The 19,419-nt window shown below is 38.7% G+C and overlaps 1 protein-coding gene and 1 long non-coding RNA gene across 3 annotated transcripts; one reads left to right on the top strand and one right to left on the bottom strand.

Annotated features, from left to right (window-relative positions):
• Positions 1 to 1,868: 1,868 nt before the first annotated feature.
• LOC112043572 (uncharacterized) lies at positions 1,869 to 16,323 on the bottom strand. Of its 2 annotated transcripts, XR_008251140.1 has the most exons (6): positions 15,853 to 16,323; positions 4,177 to 4,408; positions 3,395 to 3,559; positions 3,106 to 3,238; positions 2,422 to 2,745; positions 1,869 to 2,162 (listed from the first exon to the last, which is right to left on the bottom strand). XR_008251140.1 is itself a non-coding variant. In XM_024079051.2 (5 exons), exons 1-5 carry the CDS (start codon positions 15,986 to 15,988, stop codon positions 2,602 to 2,604), a joined length of 810 nt encoding a protein of 269 aa, XP_023934819.1. In that variant the 5' UTR covers positions 15,989 to 16,323; the 3' UTR covers positions 1,869 to 2,601. The 2 variants fall into 2 exon arrangements, 1 of the variants encoding a protein (XP_023934819.1); XM_024079051.2 differs by having other exon boundaries at positions 1,869 to 2,745.
• On the top strand, positions 12,082 to 19,153 carry LOC128198423 (uncharacterized). Its single transcript, XR_008251141.1, has 3 exons — positions 12,082 to 12,301; positions 17,857 to 18,066; positions 18,589 to 19,153. It is a non-coding gene; the product is annotated as an uncharacterized LOC128198423 (long non-coding RNA).
• The last annotated feature ends 266 nt before the right edge of the window (positions 19,154 to 19,419 follow it).

Below are 19,419 nucleotides of genomic sequence, written 5' to 3'. Positions count from 1 at the left end.
TTTGGCTACAGAAAACACTTAACCAAGTGCACACCGTGCGAAGAATTGCTAGATTATAATCGAGAATTTATTTTAAAGTATACATAAAAGTACAAAAGACCTTACCATAACCATTCCTATAAATATAGTTTCAATGTGGTGTATTTTTGGACAGTTCTCTTAGATAGACCAAGATGTTCTGCGTCAATCGATTACCTGTTCATTCCACCGACTTCTCTACAAGACGCGTGCAAATCAATCATCTGATAGTGCGGCGACTAATTGTGTCCACTCTCGCGCGTCACGCTGCAGTCACGCTCGTAAACTGCCCGCCAGTAAAGCCACATTAATTTCTAAATGGTGAAAATATGTAGGTACGTCAGTGACGATAGGTTGGCGACTGCGCGAGAGTTCAAAATCAAAATCAAAAATCATTTATTTCAAGTAGGCTCAGTTTACAAGCACTTTTAACACGTCAGTTGACTATTTGTAAAGATTCTACCACCGGTTCGGAAGGCAGATTCTGCTGAGAAGATACCGGCAAGAAACTCAACAGTTGCTCTTTTGAAAAAGCCATACAGTATTATAATTTACAATTGATAACAATTACTGTTTACATTTCTTATAGTTTTACTTCCTGTGTGAAGGTGGAAGCTGATCCAACGGCCTCCAAGCACCTTTATCATTAAGGAACTTATCAATGTTGTAGTATCCTCGACTGAGTAAAATTCGATATAGGTAGATATGTTATTCTATTTCAGAAAGAACGTTTACTTTTCGGTATTCAAGTTGAGTTATATTTCTCTATCAGCATTTATGGGTAAAACAAATCTGCCCACATTATGATTTTACCAGCGAGGAATTATCCGCCAAGTTATAACCCACCAGTAGTTACGTGACCCACGAAGTTTATTACATTTACCTACTATTTTACACTCATCGTTATAATATATTGATCGTCTTCAGGAAAGTGGGTACTTAGAACCTGTTATCACGTCTGATCTGAGATCTTAGGATCTTAGGGAGATGAGAGATCTTAGGGTTAATAGGCTCAGGACGCTGTGAAGGCTAATTGATGTTTCTTAATTATCTACTTTCATGGGAAATGTCATAGAGATTACATGCCCACGCTGCAGCATACGGGCGTGCTTCGGTTAACGATCTCGGACTTGGCGTAACGACTAATGTGGTGTTAATGTGAACGGATCAGACGGCATATGCGGTTTAGATGGCTTAAAAATTACATTAAGTTAAGATGCCTATTGCGACGAATAATGAGTTCTTTCTATCTATATCTAGATAGGTACTTATTTCAAATTTTGTACATTGAAGATATTTAAAAAAAATTGTTGGAGGGCATAATTATATAATTACCAATTCCACGTGGACGAAGACGCGGGCGTCCGCTAGTTAGTAACAATATAAGAGTAGTAGCTGCGCTACCGCTGGCAATATCCAAGCGTTGGCTCATGTTGTGTGAAAGGATGCTGGATGCATCAAGTGCAGAGGTCCATCATTTTCAAAAAGCTAGCTGATGCAGAAAGAAACAAATACTAAAAAAGTACCTATTAATTATTAACATTATTACATAATTATGTTAACTTCACCGTTAAGCACGAATATCTTGGCCGCTACGCTAGCTCAATGCGGATGGGCGGACTTCACACACCTTAAGAATTAAGAAAATTCTCAGGAATGCAGATTTCCTCACGATGTTTTCCTTCTCCGTTAGAGACACGTGATATTTAAATTCTTAAAATGCACACAACTGAAAAATTGGAGGTGCATGTCCCGGGCCGGATTTGAACCTATGCCCTCCGAATCGAAGGCAGAGGTCATATCCACTGGGCTATACCTACATACCTAGGTATATTAAATTAAATACATACAACTTTCTAATGTTTATTTATTAAATATATTAACCTACCGATATGTGAATAGGTAGGTATTGTACAAAATTACGACTAAGTCGAGTTATTAATATTTATCTATATTATTGTAGTTAATTAGGTAGGTATTTACATAATCCTTATAATTATATTGGTAACTTTTTATTAGATAAGAAGATACTTTAAGCTAATATTCTTATAGTTATTACAAATCCTGCCCCTGGGTAATGGTTGCAACAACACTTATATACACTACACATACTGGCTGCATTTTACTTCAATTGGATATGTATTCTGTGAAATTGGTAAATAACATAAATATTAAAAGTAAAGTACAAATAATTATCTTAATTGCTCTTAAATTATAAAAGGTGAGTATAAATAAATGGCTCTAAGGCCTAGTTCGGACTAAATTAGTCGAGAACGAACGATTTATGGGCGGGAAATTCAAAAATTTCCAAATATCGTTCGTACTCGACTAAAATACTAGTCCGAGCTAGGCATAACGGACAGTAGGTACTACCTTATACTTATAGACTAGTCGTGTTCTTACCTATTTTATTTACATTCCGAACATTGCTGGTCAGTTTCTGAAGGCTCCTTGTGTGGTGAGACTGACTGACTGCAGTCGGTAGCCATGCCACGAGTGGACGAGGTGGATGCGGCTGCCGTACCGGGTAAGGCAGGCGGCACGTGTCTCCCAGCTGATGAGTCCGACACGAGCGAGAGGGAGTCAATAGGACATGAGTATGTTCTGCAGCAGCCGCAGCGGCGAGGAGCGGCACAGCGCCTTGCCGCGCGGGCACGAGTACTTGCGCACGCACATCGCGAAGCGCCGGTCGCACTCGCACAGCTGCCCCGCGCAGCTGTTCACGCCCTGCGGAGTTGGTGCGTCCTTAGCTATGGTTTGCTCTTTAGTGGAAAGACATCACCTATAGCAACACTACCTAGCATGCTTGCTAATATTTTGTCCGGGTTCAGATTCCGAAATATTGATCTTTTTTCCCAAGAAATTATCAGGTAAAATTCTCAGTATAAGTAGATGGAAATTGGTGGTCTGTAACTCTGTCCCTCGAACACGATAACCCATCGTTTTCGATCATTATCAATAACTTCTGATAGTGATTGTTAGAGAGCAAAATAATAGCGCCTTAAGTAGAAAGGTGAAAAGCCTGGCCTATAATGGGAAATACAAATAGACTGCAATAATAATTTGTTTAGTGTGTACAATGAGCACCTTGCGGACCGAGTGGTTTTCCCTGGCGCACAGCGGCTCGCCGTGGTAGCACTTCCAGTAGTAGGGCTGGAAGTACACCGTGTAGAAGGGGCAGTGGAACTTCTCGTAACACTCGTCGTGGATGCGGCAGCAGCTGGAACACAGAGGTGCAAAGTAATGTACCTAGTGGTAATCGATTAGATTCGGGGTACTTCTTTCTTGAATTCTAGAGGCGTAGAGTTTTTTAAAAAAATCACAGGCCGTTTCTATGACAAACACGACAGACATTAGTGATGGGAGCGAGTCTCACTTGTCGATGGGGTCGGTGGGGCGGCCCTCGCCCAGGAAGCCGCAGTAGCAGCCGTAGCCCTTGTAGTCCAGCGGGTCGCAGCCCGTGGCGCACGTCAGCATGTTGTACAGGTGCACCACGCCGCGCTTGCCGCGCTCCGTGCTGTACTGCTGCCCGTCCGGCGATCTGTAACAACCAGATCATCATCAACAACATAATCAAGTATCATACACTTCTGTGAAATTACCGTCAGATATTTCTAGTTCCTCGTTATCAACCCATATACGGCTCACTGCTGAACTCGAGTCTCCTCTCAGAATGAAAGGGTTTAGGCCAATAGTCCACCACGCTGGCCCAATGCGGATTGGCAGACTTCACACACGCAGAGAATTAAGAAATTTTCTGGTGTGCAGGTTTCCTCACGATGTTTTCCTTCACCGTTTGAGAAGCCTAGTTCCTAGTCTTCATAAAGAATTCAGTAGGTATCATCAGCCTGTATAAATGGCTCACTACAGAACCAGGCTTCTCTTATCATAGGAGATGAAATTTGGAGCCGGCACAATGCGGGTGCTGAGGCAGTGAAAATGTTAAACTCTGTAACTATAATTGTGACATGTTAATGATGATCAATAGACCTCTCCAAGGCCCGGGGGTGTAGCATCATCAATTCCCTAACTCCGGGCTGCCATTTAGGCTTATCACTGGACCAACAAGGTAGAGGTGTATCAACCATAATTATATAGTTTATTGTTTTGAATAAATATAAATAAGTTATAGTTTTACTTTCCATTGAGGGTTCTTACCTCACTCCCTTTAGATAATCAGCCTCCGGTATGGACGGTCGGAAAGGATCGCGCGCGAAGCCCACCAGCAGCTGTCCCTGGCCGAGCCCCTGCGTGTTCCGCAGCCGGCCCCCCTCGCCCCTCGGCCCGCTGTGCTGGCTGCTGTTCCTCCTGCCCGCCCTGTGCGTGTACTCCAGCTGCGCGTAGGCGGTGCTGTTGTATATCTGCTCGTACGTGAGGGACCTCGGCCGATCTGAAACGTGGACGTCCATCGGCTGATAATGATAATGATGATGATGACAAAACGTATTCCCATTTCCCAGGTCACAAAAATTAGTAAGAAATGAATAAGTTGGTGTTACAAACAACAGTTTTTCAAATCGATGACATTTTGCGTACCCTAAGTTTAAAATAGTGGAATAATTCTGCCGGGAGAGTAGTTGCGTATAATCGTAGAGCAACAATTACCCGTAGGTACTCCACAAACGACAAGAACTCCCTAAATTACTCACAGTGTAGAATGTACCGATCAATTATTGTTGCTTTGAGCTTCCAAAAAGCCTTGAATGCATTGGAATTTGTACCTACATGTGCAGATCAAAGCTTTCGGATATCGCGTCTAGCTCTCACCGTGCAATCAAGTTGCCGATCATCGATACTAATAAATTCGCGTGTGCTGACGAACTTCAATACCTATTTCGATTAGGAAGACGATGTCGGTGAGGCAAGAAGTCGTTTAGATCTTTAAATAAACATAACTAACATACAGTACACAGTAACGAACAATTATTTGTTAATAAGTGAGTAGGTAGATTTTCTACATTACCTACTATATTTTTTTAAAAACCATTTCATGTTTATAAATACTCGTATGTGTACCTATTCAGAAAATAATATTAAATTTTATAAAGAATATTTTAAAAAATATGCATAATTTTCCCATCATATTTTATCGATCTGATTTTGCGAAAATATATTCATGGTATGCATAACATTCAAATGTTTGTAATAACTAGTTTGGCAATAGTTTTAACACCAATCGATGGGCAATAGGCGCCTGGTTATAATATAATGCGAACTCATAACAAAGATAGGCATTTCACAAATAGAGTCGATCGATTATGTAAAGTAGGAGTAATGTCAAGGCTGCGCTGCGCAGTGTCAGTGTGTAATGGCTGAGAGTGGATTAGGATCGAGGATGGTTGCGACACTGCCGATGACACGGTACACGGTAGCATTGCCGCAGTAGATTTGCGAGCTCGGACGTTTTAGCATACCTATCTATACAACGTTAGTTGTTATTATTTGGTACTTTGAATTAAAACTATTGAACCTAACGTTACCCATTTTATTGTATATTATTCTGAAAATATGGAGAAATACTTTACATAGAAAGACAGATAGATCACGTTAGTTAAGCCTTATTTCTGTTAATTCAATATTATAGACAAAGACATTTTGTAAAGGTTCGAAGATGGTAGACTATTGAAGTTCGGGCGAACTTAGGAGATGCAATGTAGACCTCTTTGTGATAGATAGGTATAGAGATCGTTCAGGAAAGTACTGCTGTCTCCTAATTCTATTGCCAGTTTAATTGCTTTGATCTGAATGGTATCGGAGTAACGCAGGCACGTGAAGTTCAAGGAGAAGCGCAGGGCAGTGCTTGTTACTAACTTACTAATTTGTAACATTGACATTGACATTGATTGTTTTTGACTTTTGTTTTTGGTGGGATTTTCCTTAGTATCAAATGAATCACCAACTTGTACGGTCAACTATTTCTTTAAAATAGATATTGATCTTTGGCGCAGTGTAACAACCCATCATTTCTTGAAACTCAAACGAATTGTAATAGGAGAAATACAAAGAATAAATAAGCTAAGGCATGTGTCTAAGACGAAACTGTCAGCATCTTGGACCATAACTTTATCGTATCATTTATCGTTTATTTCGACTACAATATAATTATGAAACCCATATTAAAATTCGTCGATTAGTCAAAAATAACAGTAGCTACAAAATGTCGTTGTAGGTATATCCTAATGTAAGTTGTTCTTCATCTATAGGGGAAACTAATTCGTGTAAAATATAAACATACTCAACACCAGTTGGATAAATAACTCTTTATAACAAAAGCTCGTCAGATAATTACCGTTCAAGTTAAGATCTGGAGACCTTTGTTCTTATATGCACACAACAATAGAGGAACGTTTAAAATTCTAACATTCATGTTTCATTGAACAGTGATTACACTTAATTGGCGCGAGTCTACGAGAGCCTTCAAATACACAAACATTTATTTGCTTAATAACGTGATTATTAGTGATAAATAATAGAGGTACCTCTACCTACTTAATCAAGCATATCAATTAATCCAAACAAAGAAATTTAAAAATATTTCAATAGAAGATTACAAAGAAGTTAATTATTTCGTTATGCTTTGTTCAAAACAAGGTTATAAGCAACGCCTTATTTTGTACGAAACTTGCAGGATGAAGAGGCATGCTTTAAGTGAGTTTAATTATGGATTTTCTGATTGTTTTTGATAAGCAGAGGCTGGTGTTCAGTTATCCTATCCACAGACATAGAAAACAAATAAAAATGGAAAACAATGATGAGGTCTGGCGACGCTTCTTGTAGACAACGCCGGAAGGACATTCCCATTACTGAATCCTGGTTGAATTACAAACGTTGATATAACATGTGTTGTTTGGATCGACTGATACCCGTACATCATCATTAGGTATCAGCCTATTTCAATGACCCGCTTCAGAGCCAGGCCTTCCTCCGTATAGATGAAGGGTTAAGGAGCAGACATCACATTTTAATTAATAAAAAACAATTAACAATCTACATTCGGCTCACTTTTGGGCACGAGTTTCCTCTCAGAATAAGAGGGCTAATAGTCCACCACACTGGCCCAATGCGGATTGGCAGACTTCACACACGCAGATAATTAAGAAAATTCTTAGGTATGCAGGTTTCCTCACGATGTTTGTCCTTCACCGTTGACTGATACATACTGCAAGTTAATCATGTAAGAATGCCATTTTTTTGTTCTGTATTTTTTCTCATTAAACAAGTTTAAGGCATCCCCGAGAGCTCCGTTAAAGCTATTACTTTTTATTACCTTTTGGTCGTGTAGGTTTAAATAGGAACGAGTTATTATCGCATCTGGCATATACGTGGTGAAGGCCTTGATCCTCACATTGTGCTTGCTAGATGCTTCAAAATTTTATTCCTTTATACTAGCTTAGCTTCATGTTCTTAATGATTGCTCTAATCAAGAGAATAATAAATTGTTTAGACTTAGTTTTTGTATAAAGGGGCTCTAACAGTTGCAATGCGTCAGGAACTTAATTCAAGACAATATCACACAGTCCCACTCCATCAAAATTCTCTTTATTTAGAAGGTTGCGAATGCACTGTCTTTAATTGTATAAAACAAAATAATACACAAACGCAAGCGCAGCCTGTGCGATGTCGTGACGTAACCCGCTGGAGGCAATTTATTCGTGTAACTAGCGGGCGCTGCATCGCTCCGCAAAAATGGTCGCATTTCACGCACTACATGCTGGCGACAATCACTCTAATTGTAGACATTCAATGAGCTACCGGTGAGTGCCGGCGGGTGGGTTTGTCGTTGGATAGATAAGGAATATATAGTAGCAATGATTTGTACATAGCCCTTTTATCCTGTAAATAAAGAAAATTATTTACGAATAAGTACAGGTAGACCAAAGATGAACCACTTTGGTTCATCTTTGGTTATGTCATCACCGACATAACTCAATGAGTCACGAAGTACGAAAGGGTACATAGTTCGAAGAACTTGTGACCATCGTTGGGGTCTCAAGGTGCTGGAATGGCGACCCCGCACTAGAAAATGCAGTGTTGGACGACCCTCCACCAGATGGACGGACGACATTAAGCGAGTCGCAGGGATTCGCTGGATGCAGGCGGCTCAGGATTTTTTTTTATTTTTATTCTTTACAAGTTAGCCCCTGACTACAATCTCACCTGATGGAAAGTGATGATGCAGTCTAACAAGGAAGCGGCCTGACTTGTTAGGAGAAGGATGAAAACCCACACCCATTTTCGTTTTCTACACGTCATCGTACCGGAACGCTAAATCGCTTGGCGGTAGGTACGTCTTTGTCGGTAGGGTGGTAACTAGCCACGGCTGAAGCCTCCCACCAGCCAGACCAAATAAGAAAATCTCAATCGGCCCAGCCAGGGATCGATCCCAGGACCTCCGCTTGGTAAATCCATCGCGCATACCACTAAGCCACGGAGGCTGTCAAATCGCGATGTTTGGAGGTATCGTCCATCGGCTGATATGATGATGATGATGATGACAGGATATTTAACTATTAATCTGTGTGTCTAATGATAGGTATTTACTACGTAGGTATAAATTACTTATGGTAACTTCATTATATCAAATAGATACTCGTATATAATAAGATGCTCGAAAAGGGCAAACGTACAACCAAGAGGGGTAGGATCGTATAAACTGCAATGTCACACAAGTATGCGGAATTAAACCGACTCGTATGATTTGGTAAGAGAAAGTGCACAAAGGCCAATCTGCAGCATCGACCGACCGACCGGCTGACCGCCAACGAAAGTGGTTTCGGTCTTTATTTTTTAGAGATCCCTAACGTAACATTGCAATTGAAAATATTGCACAGTATAAAAAAATATATTTTTTTATAATGTTTGCCTACTCGTAAAATATGACCAATATTCTTCTTCCCATCCAATTAGTTGTAGACATTTTGTTGATAGTACATAAAGTACGATAATTAGTAGTAGCGAGCTACGGACCCGTAACTTCTCGGCGGTGAGTGCGACCTCTTAACTTAGGGGCCCCTTAGTTTTAGTTACTTGTTATATTAGTTAGGTACGTACTGTCTGTAAACTTAAATTTGAATTGATTTTCTTTCTTAGTGATGATTTTGAACACATCATCGTATTTACTATTACTCAAACTGCACAATGCAAGCTTTTAACAATAACATTATACAAGGTTAAATTTTGTTGCTTTAGTTTAAAAAAATATTAAAAAATCAATAACATTTATGATTATTAAATTAAGACGTTAGTAAATTCATAAAATTGGTAGAGATTGAATAAACTGTACTTTTCTATCTATTTTAGTTATCTTGAATGAAATATGCGGAACCAATTGTAGAGTCTGTCACTCGCGTTGTATCGGAATCGTTGTTCTGCGATTTCATGTTGTGTTTGCGGTTCCGCTGTAATAACAATAAAACGCTACTAAATCTACTGCAACGAATATGTAACAAGCAATTATTTGTATCATAACAAAACTTATGTTACAAACTTTATAGTAAACCGGTTGATATTTATCATCATCATCACGTCACCCTGAGGATGTCTAGGCACTGTTGGCACCTTTGTATGAACTTGGAAACACAACGGTCTTGCCTGCGACCAGCAGCTCTCTGTGGTACCTACGTTTGGAAATCGACCAATACTGTACATTGTGGCGCGGTAGCATCACTTCTACACTCAGGGGACCTGTACATTCATCGCACCATTAAACTATTTGCTCCACCCATTGCCACTTCGGCTTTGTTGTGCCGATTTTCTTATTTTTTATTCTACTACTAGAGATACTCGCCGAGTGACTCAAAGCTTTCTTCTTTGGACCACCAAGTGGTGACAAGAATTAGGCTTTATTTAATGGGATATTTAGATACTTTCTATATCTACCTTTCTACCTTTTTATAGGAGAGAGGGTAGGTAGTGGGCCGTCATAATGGGCTGATAATGAACCTGACCTATTTACATATGTGCTACGTTAAGCTTTGTTGATGCATGAAGTAAAAAGTTTCCATTAACATTAATTGGCCAATCATTTGCGCGAAGAACAAAGCGTGTGTTGACCTTGTACCCGCAGTGTGTCACACATCTAATGCTAAGCTGTTCTCACACTTCACTGCAAACGTTTGCACTTCGTGAAGTACGCGTTCGCAAGCTTAGGCTGCGGTCACACGAGGCTATACACGCTTCGACTGACGCCACGACATTGTATGCTATACGATGCTCGTCACTTTTGCCTACACGTGATTCATTTCAGTCAATTTTTGTCTACATAGAATACTATAAGACTTATAATGTACCTAATTTGGTTCTATTTGTAATCAGAATAGACTTGCGCTTGACTACAATCATGCCTGGTGGAAAGCAATGATGAGGTTTAAGTTGGAGCGCGTCTGCTTAGAAGATGCCTATTATATATATAATATACTCTTGCCTTTAAGGTGCACGTCATAAGTGTTAGGATGTTATGATATGTTAATTAATGATAATAATGCGTTTTCACATGCGACTTTAATTATTTGTGTCTTATAAAAATTTCTTATATTGTGAAGTGGACTTTATGCGCTAATTAGGTGCAACACTGCGCTTTAAGGTTTTTGGAGTTGGAGGAATTAAATTAATTCAAGATTACACTTGATTGATGAAGATAATTCGTCGTGAGCTCTAAATATGTATGTCAAGGATCGGCTTTAATACTAATATCTCAAAATTTGAAATAAATTTATCATTGTATCTCATAATAGACAAGTCATTTATTTAGTCTGTGGATATACATAATCACGACGTGTACTTCTCGTTACTTATATTGAGTATTATTTAGTTGCTACTGAACTTTTTATTATAAAGGAAGGCATGTATTTTGTCCTCGCGTACTGCTTATCTTCCTAGCACACCTACGATTCAATCGTTATTTATTTCGAGTATTGTTTTCCTCTCCTGACGATGGCGTGCGAATAGGAGTAAGCATGGTTGTATCATTTCCCCAGATAACTACGTAACGAACACATCTACAACAGCTATTAATTAGCGCGGACTGAATTGCATCTACAAATTATTTTATGAAATAGACCTTTATCGATGCAATTATAGACATACATGGGTATTTTATACATTTCGCAACAACGTCTGCATATCGTTCTGTTAAAAGCTAGCAATTTTTTATGTTGAAACTTTTAATGAACTTTTCGACGCACACGTGTTTCTTATCTTTGCATAGAGAGGTACGACTATAATGTTCCAATCATACTTTACGTCATAATGATGTAAAATAAATTTAAGATCACTGTGAGGCAATTTGCGCACTAATGCAAACGTTTAATCATTGTGTTTTGTTGTTTGTATAGTTTTCTTATTTATTAAATAAAGATTTAGTACTAAATGACTGATTTGTTGTTTCATAATGACAGATCCTTGGATTTACTTTGATCAGCAAAACCACACAATAAAATATAAAGTTGAAAAGAGCAACAGATGGTAGAGTCCCTACAAACCGAGATAGGTAGGTTGAATCTCTCAAACATTACAAAGGTATTTTAATCTAATTTTCATTATAAGTAGGTACCTATACAGACTTTACTTTCGAAAGTATTTGTAATGAAAGCCTACTTTAAACCAATTTGAATTTGAATTATAATATGTGTGTAAGTAGTTGTTGTTCGCACGGCGCATAAGATTCTCCATTGTTCAGTTTGGGCAACTGTCTCTGTTACCGAAACAACAATAGTTACGTATAATAACTAAATGATAATAGCTTATAATCTAGTTATTGTCATAGTGCAATTAAGATTCAAGTTTACATCACAGACGTTAACTCGATCTTTGAGAGAGCTGCGTCTTACAAAACTGTTACATTTGGCAACGTTTGGACACTTTGATCTTCATTATGTTTGTATGTTAAACCATTCATTTACATATTTCTTAACACTACTGTATCTAATATAAACTATGGACTTAGGTAGGAAGGAATTAGTTAACCTATAATTTTGGTGAAGTAATTGAGGTTTTTCTCAACTTAATTTTATAAAAAAACATGAGCAGTCGCAGAGCAAAAATTGTTTTGCAGATATACTTGGGTATCTACCGTGTGGCGATGCGTCAGGTCAACAGTCGGGCATAAATATATTCCGTGCGCAACAGTTACTTTACTTATTTTAATATTTTTTGTGATATCAACTTTAATTGCAGTAGGTTCTTCCCCTGATAAGTTAGTCACAAGAGCTTTAATAAAAATGCCAATTAATAATTTATTAAATTAGTAGTGTCTGTCAAATTAATCGAGAAGCCGAACAGCCCAGTAAGTAGTACGCTTTAACAGTCCGTCGCCGAGATCGAACAAGAGACCTGTTAAATTAGTTCAGCCTGTTAACCGCGGATCTATTGATGGTTATGAATATACCTTTATTTTATATGTTTTTTTAAATAAAAATTACTCATTAAAAATTTATAAAAAATATTGCCCAATAATTAATTTTGATTGCCCAAGCAACCGACGACCTTTCCTAACGGGCTCCAGAATAAAGCACCTTTTCTCATCACTGTTTTCCTGCCTTTTGTATGAGCCCTTCGATCCAACAGTCATGCGAAAGCTTCCTAAGGTGCTCAGCATGTTATTCTTACCTTATAAATGTTATAAACGTAGGTTGTTTACATATCTATCATGTGCTGACTGAGGAAACTATTTGAATAATATGAAAATTATACATTGACCTTGACTTATATGGATATAAGACACATTCATTGCGCGCACGATCTACCTGTGCGCTGTGCAGCTGGGACAGAGAATGCAGGAAGCGAGCGCATCGTAGACTCCGCGCCACGAAACAAGTCCCGTAGACGCGGCGCTAATGTCTTAATGGCGCAAATTGTCATTCGTGGCGGTCTTATCGTCATCTATGTAAGGCGCTGTCAATTTTAGTTCAGTTTTTAGCCGCGGGACTTCTTTCGTGGCGCGGAGTCTACCATGGTGCCTAGCTACCTCAGAGCCGCGGGTCGCCGGCGCATGGTAATCGGCTTATTACTGCTTCTGTCTTACATTTGCATGTGCTATACGTTTATACACTCCATGTGTTGTATACTTCCTTTGGCTATTATATTTTATGAAGGTTCTCGAGATGATTGTATTGATAAAACGCTTTAATGGTTACGGAAACGACACGTCGTATGGTCTTAAGTATGAATATATAATATTATGTACAAGTAAACGCCGGAGACTATATCCGTTTAAGAATTATTTGATTTCTAGGGTTAAACTGTTCTATTCCCGTCTTCAGGATGCAATGTCTCAATACTCGTAGCTATCATCGTCAACACCACTTTCAACCCATATTGGGCTCACTGCTGAGCTCAAGTCTCCTCTCATAATGAGAGGGGTTAGGCCAATAGTCCTCCACGCTGGTCCAATGCGCATTGGCAGACTTCACACACGCAGAGAATTAAGAAAATATAAAGTTGAAAAGGGCAACAGATGGTAGAGTCACTACAAATCGAGGTAATGATAATAAGTACATATGTAGATGAACTTTACTTGTAGCTATGCCGTGTTAAGACTGCTTCAGCGGTTAAGCGTCAAAACTAGACTGATTGATGTGTTCATAAATGCTACACAGTAAAATTATTGAAAAACTGATTTAAAAAACTTGAAATTTTGCAATACAATTCATTTTTAATGACACACTACTCGTACAAAAAATTCATATAAAGTGATGACAATCTTAACCCAAGCGACGTTTTTACGAGATGAACATGATAAACAGACAGACGAGACTACGTTGTTGTCCGTGTTATAAATTATACATTCCTTTATGTATCGTACAAGTAGTAATTATGGAATTCCACAGTGAGATATTTATTGTACGGAAAAGTCTCGATCGTGGTGTTTATCTGGTATTGTATCAAACGTATAAACTTCTACAATTATTATTTATCATCAGTGCCTAACAATTGTGTATCCGTAGCTATTAAAGTAATTTTCTTTCTAAATTATAATAACCCTTTGTGATTGCAGTTAAATGTATGAAACTTAAATATTGCCTTTATAGTTATGTGGTTATACCTGACACTGTCAGTTTTGAGTCTCGTGATTGACTTAAACTTGGAGGTATTGACTTTTCATCCCGTTATTTTCGTATCATCTTCATATTATTATAATCTATATCTAATTTTATAAAGAGATAAATATAATAGGTTCAGTAAATCTCTAGAAAGAAATTCTTTTACCACTGGAAGACCTTTTATTATTCTTGACTACAATCTTACCTGATAGTAAGTGATGATGCAATTTAAGATCCACGCCCCTTTACACGACATCATACCGGAACGCTAAATCGCTTGGCGGTAGGTACGTCTTTGTCGGTAGGGTGGTAACTAGCCTCGGCCGAAGCCTCCCACCAGCCAGCCAAAGACCACTTTAGTAGTAAGTGTCAGGCTATATGTTATCTCTGTATCTCCACGAGAACACTATGCAAGTAAAACCGCGTAGCGGCTGCTAATAACAAATATTTTAACATCTCAAAGATCTTTTTTTGGATTATTTGTTATAAGTATTTTATGAGCTGTCCCGTTTTTCTCCAATTAGTCGGAAAAAGTGTAAAAAATGTGTACGTCAGTGGGCGGCGATCAAATCCACAACTTCTATGTAGAGATCGGCCCTTCACCGTGGTGTTATTGAGGCAAGTTGAAAGATGTTTTACCGGATTACTATAATGTCTTCAAAGCGCTACTCTTAGAAGCTGTGAACTGCCGTAGAACTTGTTCCCGGTTGTATAATGAGCCACAATCGGTCACTTCACCGTGGCATTGATTATGATATAATATTCGCGTTACGTAACGGCACGACCACGAATTTCTCTCAGATTCTTAACCAGTTCACTTGACACTCGACGTTACACTCTACTGATCATACAATTTAATGATTTGCATTTTTATGATTTAGTTAGATATTCGTATGGGTGTTTACCAGGGTCCCTACAGTTAAACCAACTGTGGTTTATGTTGATTACGAGTAAAAGTTTGTTGTCATATTTTTTAAGTAGAACTTCTATTATATGCATGCTTGACTTGGTACTGCGTGAATGCGTTACGAAAAATGTAATCAAGCGACGCGAACGAGCGTTGAGAGGAAACCCTAAAGAAATTTTACTTAAGCCGTATTTTTTTTTATTCAATAACAAGTTAGACTGCGATCTCACATGATGTTAAGTGATGATACAGTTTATGACAGCGGTTTAAGGGACGGGCTTACTTGGAACAGGTACCTACGATTTACTCTACTCACATATTTAATTCGTAATCTGTAATTCGGATAGAACACCTGATCCCAAAGAGGATGAAAAGTGAAGAGGAAGTAGGAAACCATCCCGTCTACATAGAACACCTAGAACACCGCCTCGTGCATACTATGAGTACATAGCATGCCGTCTACCCACGGCATGCTAAGAACACACTATAGTTGAACTGTGCTTGTTAGTTTATCGGCAACCTTACCCTTCAGACTGAAGGCACAGCTAAAGTTTCATTGCTTAACGGAATTTGGCGCTACTTTGTTTCTAGTTTTAGTTAATTTAGTTAGTTGAGTGATTGTTGAGGTTTCAGATGAGTTCTTTCGCAGTACTTATCACATTATCACACTAATACTATAAAGGCGAAAGTTTGTGTATATGTAAGTATGTTTGTTCCTCCTTCACGCTTTAAAATGGAAATAGATTTTACTCTGGATTGCCACATATCTACTTTTCATCCCAAAAAAAACATGGTTCCCGCGGGATTTGTGAAAAACTGGACTCAACGCGGACGAAGTCGCGGGCGTCCGCTTAATTATTTAGTTGTAAATTAGTATTTAGTATTTACCTGCGTCTACGTAGCCCGCGGCACCGAGCAGCGCGCTCGCTATCAGACCCGCATACAGTCGGCGCAGACTGATGGACTTGCTCCTCCTGACACACCACACCGCCGCTGCACAACCGGCGTCATTTGTACACAGCATTACTGATAACGATTGTAACTCTTCCGTTCTCCTTACAATTTGAAATGATACAAATATTTGTTCAAGTTCGCATTTTATATTTTCACTTTATATTATTACATTTTTATAATAATTTTATTTAATGTTGATTGACACAATTTGTACGTAAATAAATTATTTCAATTTTTTTTTTATTTAAATATTTACTGTTATGGTTGTAGTTAGCACTAATTTGTTTCAAGTTAATCACTTTCTTAACAAGTTGTTTATTAAAAATATACGATAATATTGTTTTTTTTAATATGATCGTCCGCGTAAGGCTGCGAGCGCGTGGTGCGCGCGTGTGCGTGTCGGGCGGAGATGCTGATCATTGATCTCCCGCCATTCAACCTTTTGTACTACACACTTTTTTGCATTGCATGCGTTTATACTGCTGGGGCCATATGTGGCTTTGAAAGATCTCAGGTTCGATACCCGCTGAAGGTCACTTTGGAAGTTTAGGTTTATAATTTTGCCAAAAATGTCTTAGTGGCTTCAGGATTATCTGGATTTAAATAAATCAGAAGAACCAGAACTACTTTAACCAGAAAATAGCTTCCCGTCGTAGACTTACCTACCAAATTGCCGTCGCACATGTTAATTATTTATAAAGCTATTTTAATTAAATTCGATGTTGGTTTGAATTGTTTCATCTTAAAACAAGTTTGTTGTTTCATAAAGAATGTCATCTGAAGTAGAAATAATTTTCAGCGGCGCGTACCTACGCGTTTTCAACTCAAGTACAATTTACTATAAGATTAAAATTCAAGCTGCATCGAATTCTTCATTAATTATACTTATTATAATAATGGACAGCGCTAAGCGGTGGCAGCGACCCACTTAGTAAATTGCACCAAAAAAAGTTTCTAGTCTTTTTGTTGTTTTACCAGTTCAGCGAAACGATTCTTCTGAAGTTACGGGTTTTAATATAAATCATCAGCCTATTTTAGCTTCTATCTACTGTGTGAATTAGAAGTAGCTAACAATAAAATTATAAGCCATGTACAATAAAAAATTGTTGAAAAACGGATCTTGTGTTAAGCGCCTTGTAAAAAGGCAACGCAAAGTTACATGCAAATTAAATAGCAACGTCTCAACCTTAGCCTATTCGTATTGCCCTCCGTACTTAACAAACCCTGCTTCCTTATAGAAGAGAAAAGTTGAATCTATAACTGTATCCGTAGAAATATTAATAAACAATTTCAGTGCCTGAGCAATGGTGAATGTAACACTGCGAACATAAGTAATGTACTAATAAAGTTTTATGTGAAGAAAATTACTTTTTCTGACACAATACCGGCGGAGCAATAAAATCGATATAAAATATTGTAATCAGTAACCGAGTGCGTACTTACTACTGTTACTGGGGTTTATATTTATTTAATATATCGGACTTTTTGCTTGACGTTAACATAATAGTCGTATATTATGATGGCACTAACAAACAAATTGTATTGTATTTCAAAGTTATGATCCTACATTTACAGGTATATAGCAGATATTAGAAGAAGGTTTGGTTGTAGGTATTTTATATCTCTTCCCCATTGGCTATTACCTTCAAAAAATGTTTAACAAGGCTTTTGTAATGTGGTTTACAATTTAATTAAAGTTAAAGGTATTTGAAAAAATGAGAATGAAAATTCTGCTTGCGTTGTCAATATGCATATTATACTATTAGTTTAAATGTCGATTTGTAACATGAATTTTCAAACAAAGCCTACTTAAATTTGAAACAAAATAAAAAAACCTATTATTTAATGACTTACACTGTATCGAAAAGTTAAATATCTGGATACTTGGCCACAGTCGAACTTTTCAACTAGAACCTCTATTAATGTGCCTTCTTCCAGGTTCGCAGTATTCCGTTACTCTTAGTATTCCTGCAGACTGTCCACCCTCGCAGGCTGCGTGCCTCGAGCCGAGCGCCATCACTCCCGGCTGAGCTGCGCGGTGATGAGCTAGCGGCGTGGAAGATACCCAACAAGGTGTTCTGTGACGAGATGGAGAGCCGCCTGGACGGCAGGTCGCTGGTGCTGCCGTGGTGGCATCACTACTGCCAGGTCTTAAACATACCAAAAATCATTTCCCATGTTTTTAAATATTCCTGTTCTCCTCCAATTGGAAAAGACAGTTAGAAGTGGGTACGACACTAGTCCAGTGACCGAGGATTAACTCACGACCTCTCCGTGTTGAATCGGCCCCCTTTACAGTAGAGCTATAGAGGTTTTTTCGTTGATGTAGGAACTGCTGAACTATAAAACGTACGATAGCCCTGTCGATATGACATCTGCCTTCGATTCTGAGGGCATAGGTTGGAATCTTGTCTCAAACGGTGAAGCAAAAACATCATGGGGAAACCTGCATACCTGAGAACTTTTTTAATGCTCAACGTGTTTGAAGTGTGCCAGTCCGCATGGGGCCAGTGTGGTGGTCTATTAGCCTAACCCATTTTCTTCTGATAAGAGATTCGTTCTCAGCAGTAAGCCAAATATGGTATGATAACGATGAAGAATGAAAAGTGCAGGCTGATATTTAAGTTCGACCAGGTCAAGTGTCAGTTTACAAGAGTCATGTTATTGCAGGAGCTCAAGGCCAAGCAGAAGCCGTGGACGGAGCACTACCGGCCCAGGCACCGCGCCGCGCTCGACGAGCTGCTGCGGTACCGACGGGGGGAACGTAAACAGGACAGGGTTAAGCTTAGCTGGGCAACAGGCTAGATAACGAAGTTCGAGTACTGTCAAGTATTTTTTAAAACAGAAAAATCAGTTTAGATTTGGGAAGTTCGACTCTGATTATGTGTTTTATTAAAATAAACTATTTGCGCAATGAGGATTTAATAATTTTGAATAAGAGAACATACATAAGCTTTATACTATATTTAGGAAATTTCCCATCGTCATGTCTAGGCAATGGCATATATAAGGAAGTTTGTTCGTTAATATTATTCCAATTACCGATCGAATGCGAGTGGGCTGTTGAGACGGACGTACGACACGGGCGGAGCTCGTACGTCATCTTCTCTTCTTCGTATTCATTTGATTTAATTTGAATATGCACTAGACAACAACTTGTTATTATCGAGGCCGCGGCCCAGTGCTGCTGTCGGTGTCCACTGTCAGGGTGTCCAGGCGAGGGAGCTGTCCTGGCGGCTAGGCGGGTCTGCGACATTTAAAGGTAGGTGGTTAAACAAAGTTGATGTGCAACAAAGGTCAAATTATAACTATTTATTTAATCCTAAAAAGCTTGCTATTCATAATGTCTGAGCATTATAATATACTTATACGTATATTCATGAATGTACAGTCCAGTAAAAAGCTGAAATCAATACATAATGACTAATGTTATCCCCGTTATAAACATCAAAGCTACGTGTAGGAGCTGGCACTCGGTAATCGCTGTGAGGAGTACTCGTA

The sequence above is a fragment of the Bicyclus anynana genome, chromosome 10 (genome assembly GCF_947172395.1).
Source record: "Bicyclus anynana chromosome 10, ilBicAnyn1.1, whole genome shotgun sequence".
NCBI classification, from domain to species: domain Eukaryota; kingdom Metazoa; phylum Arthropoda; class Insecta; order Lepidoptera; family Nymphalidae; genus Bicyclus; species Bicyclus anynana.
Note: the sequence above shows the minus strand (reverse complement) of the source record. Positions and strands in the feature narration are given on the sequence as shown.

Excerpts from the sequence above, each read along its gene's own strand:
- LOC112043572 (XM_024079051.2), bottom strand. The coding sequence starts at position 15,988 with ATGCTGTGTACAAATGACGCCGGTTGTGCAGCGGCGGTGTGGTGTGTC. Across the intron at positions 4,409-15,852 it reads CGCGGGCTACGTAGACGCAG|ATCGGCCGAGGTCCCTCACG; the intron begins GTAAATACTAAA and ends TCCACGTTTCAG. Across the intron at positions 3,239-3,394 it reads CCCACCGACCCCATCGACAA|CTGCTGCCGCATCCACGACG; the intron begins GTGAGACTCGCT and ends TCTGTGTTCCAG.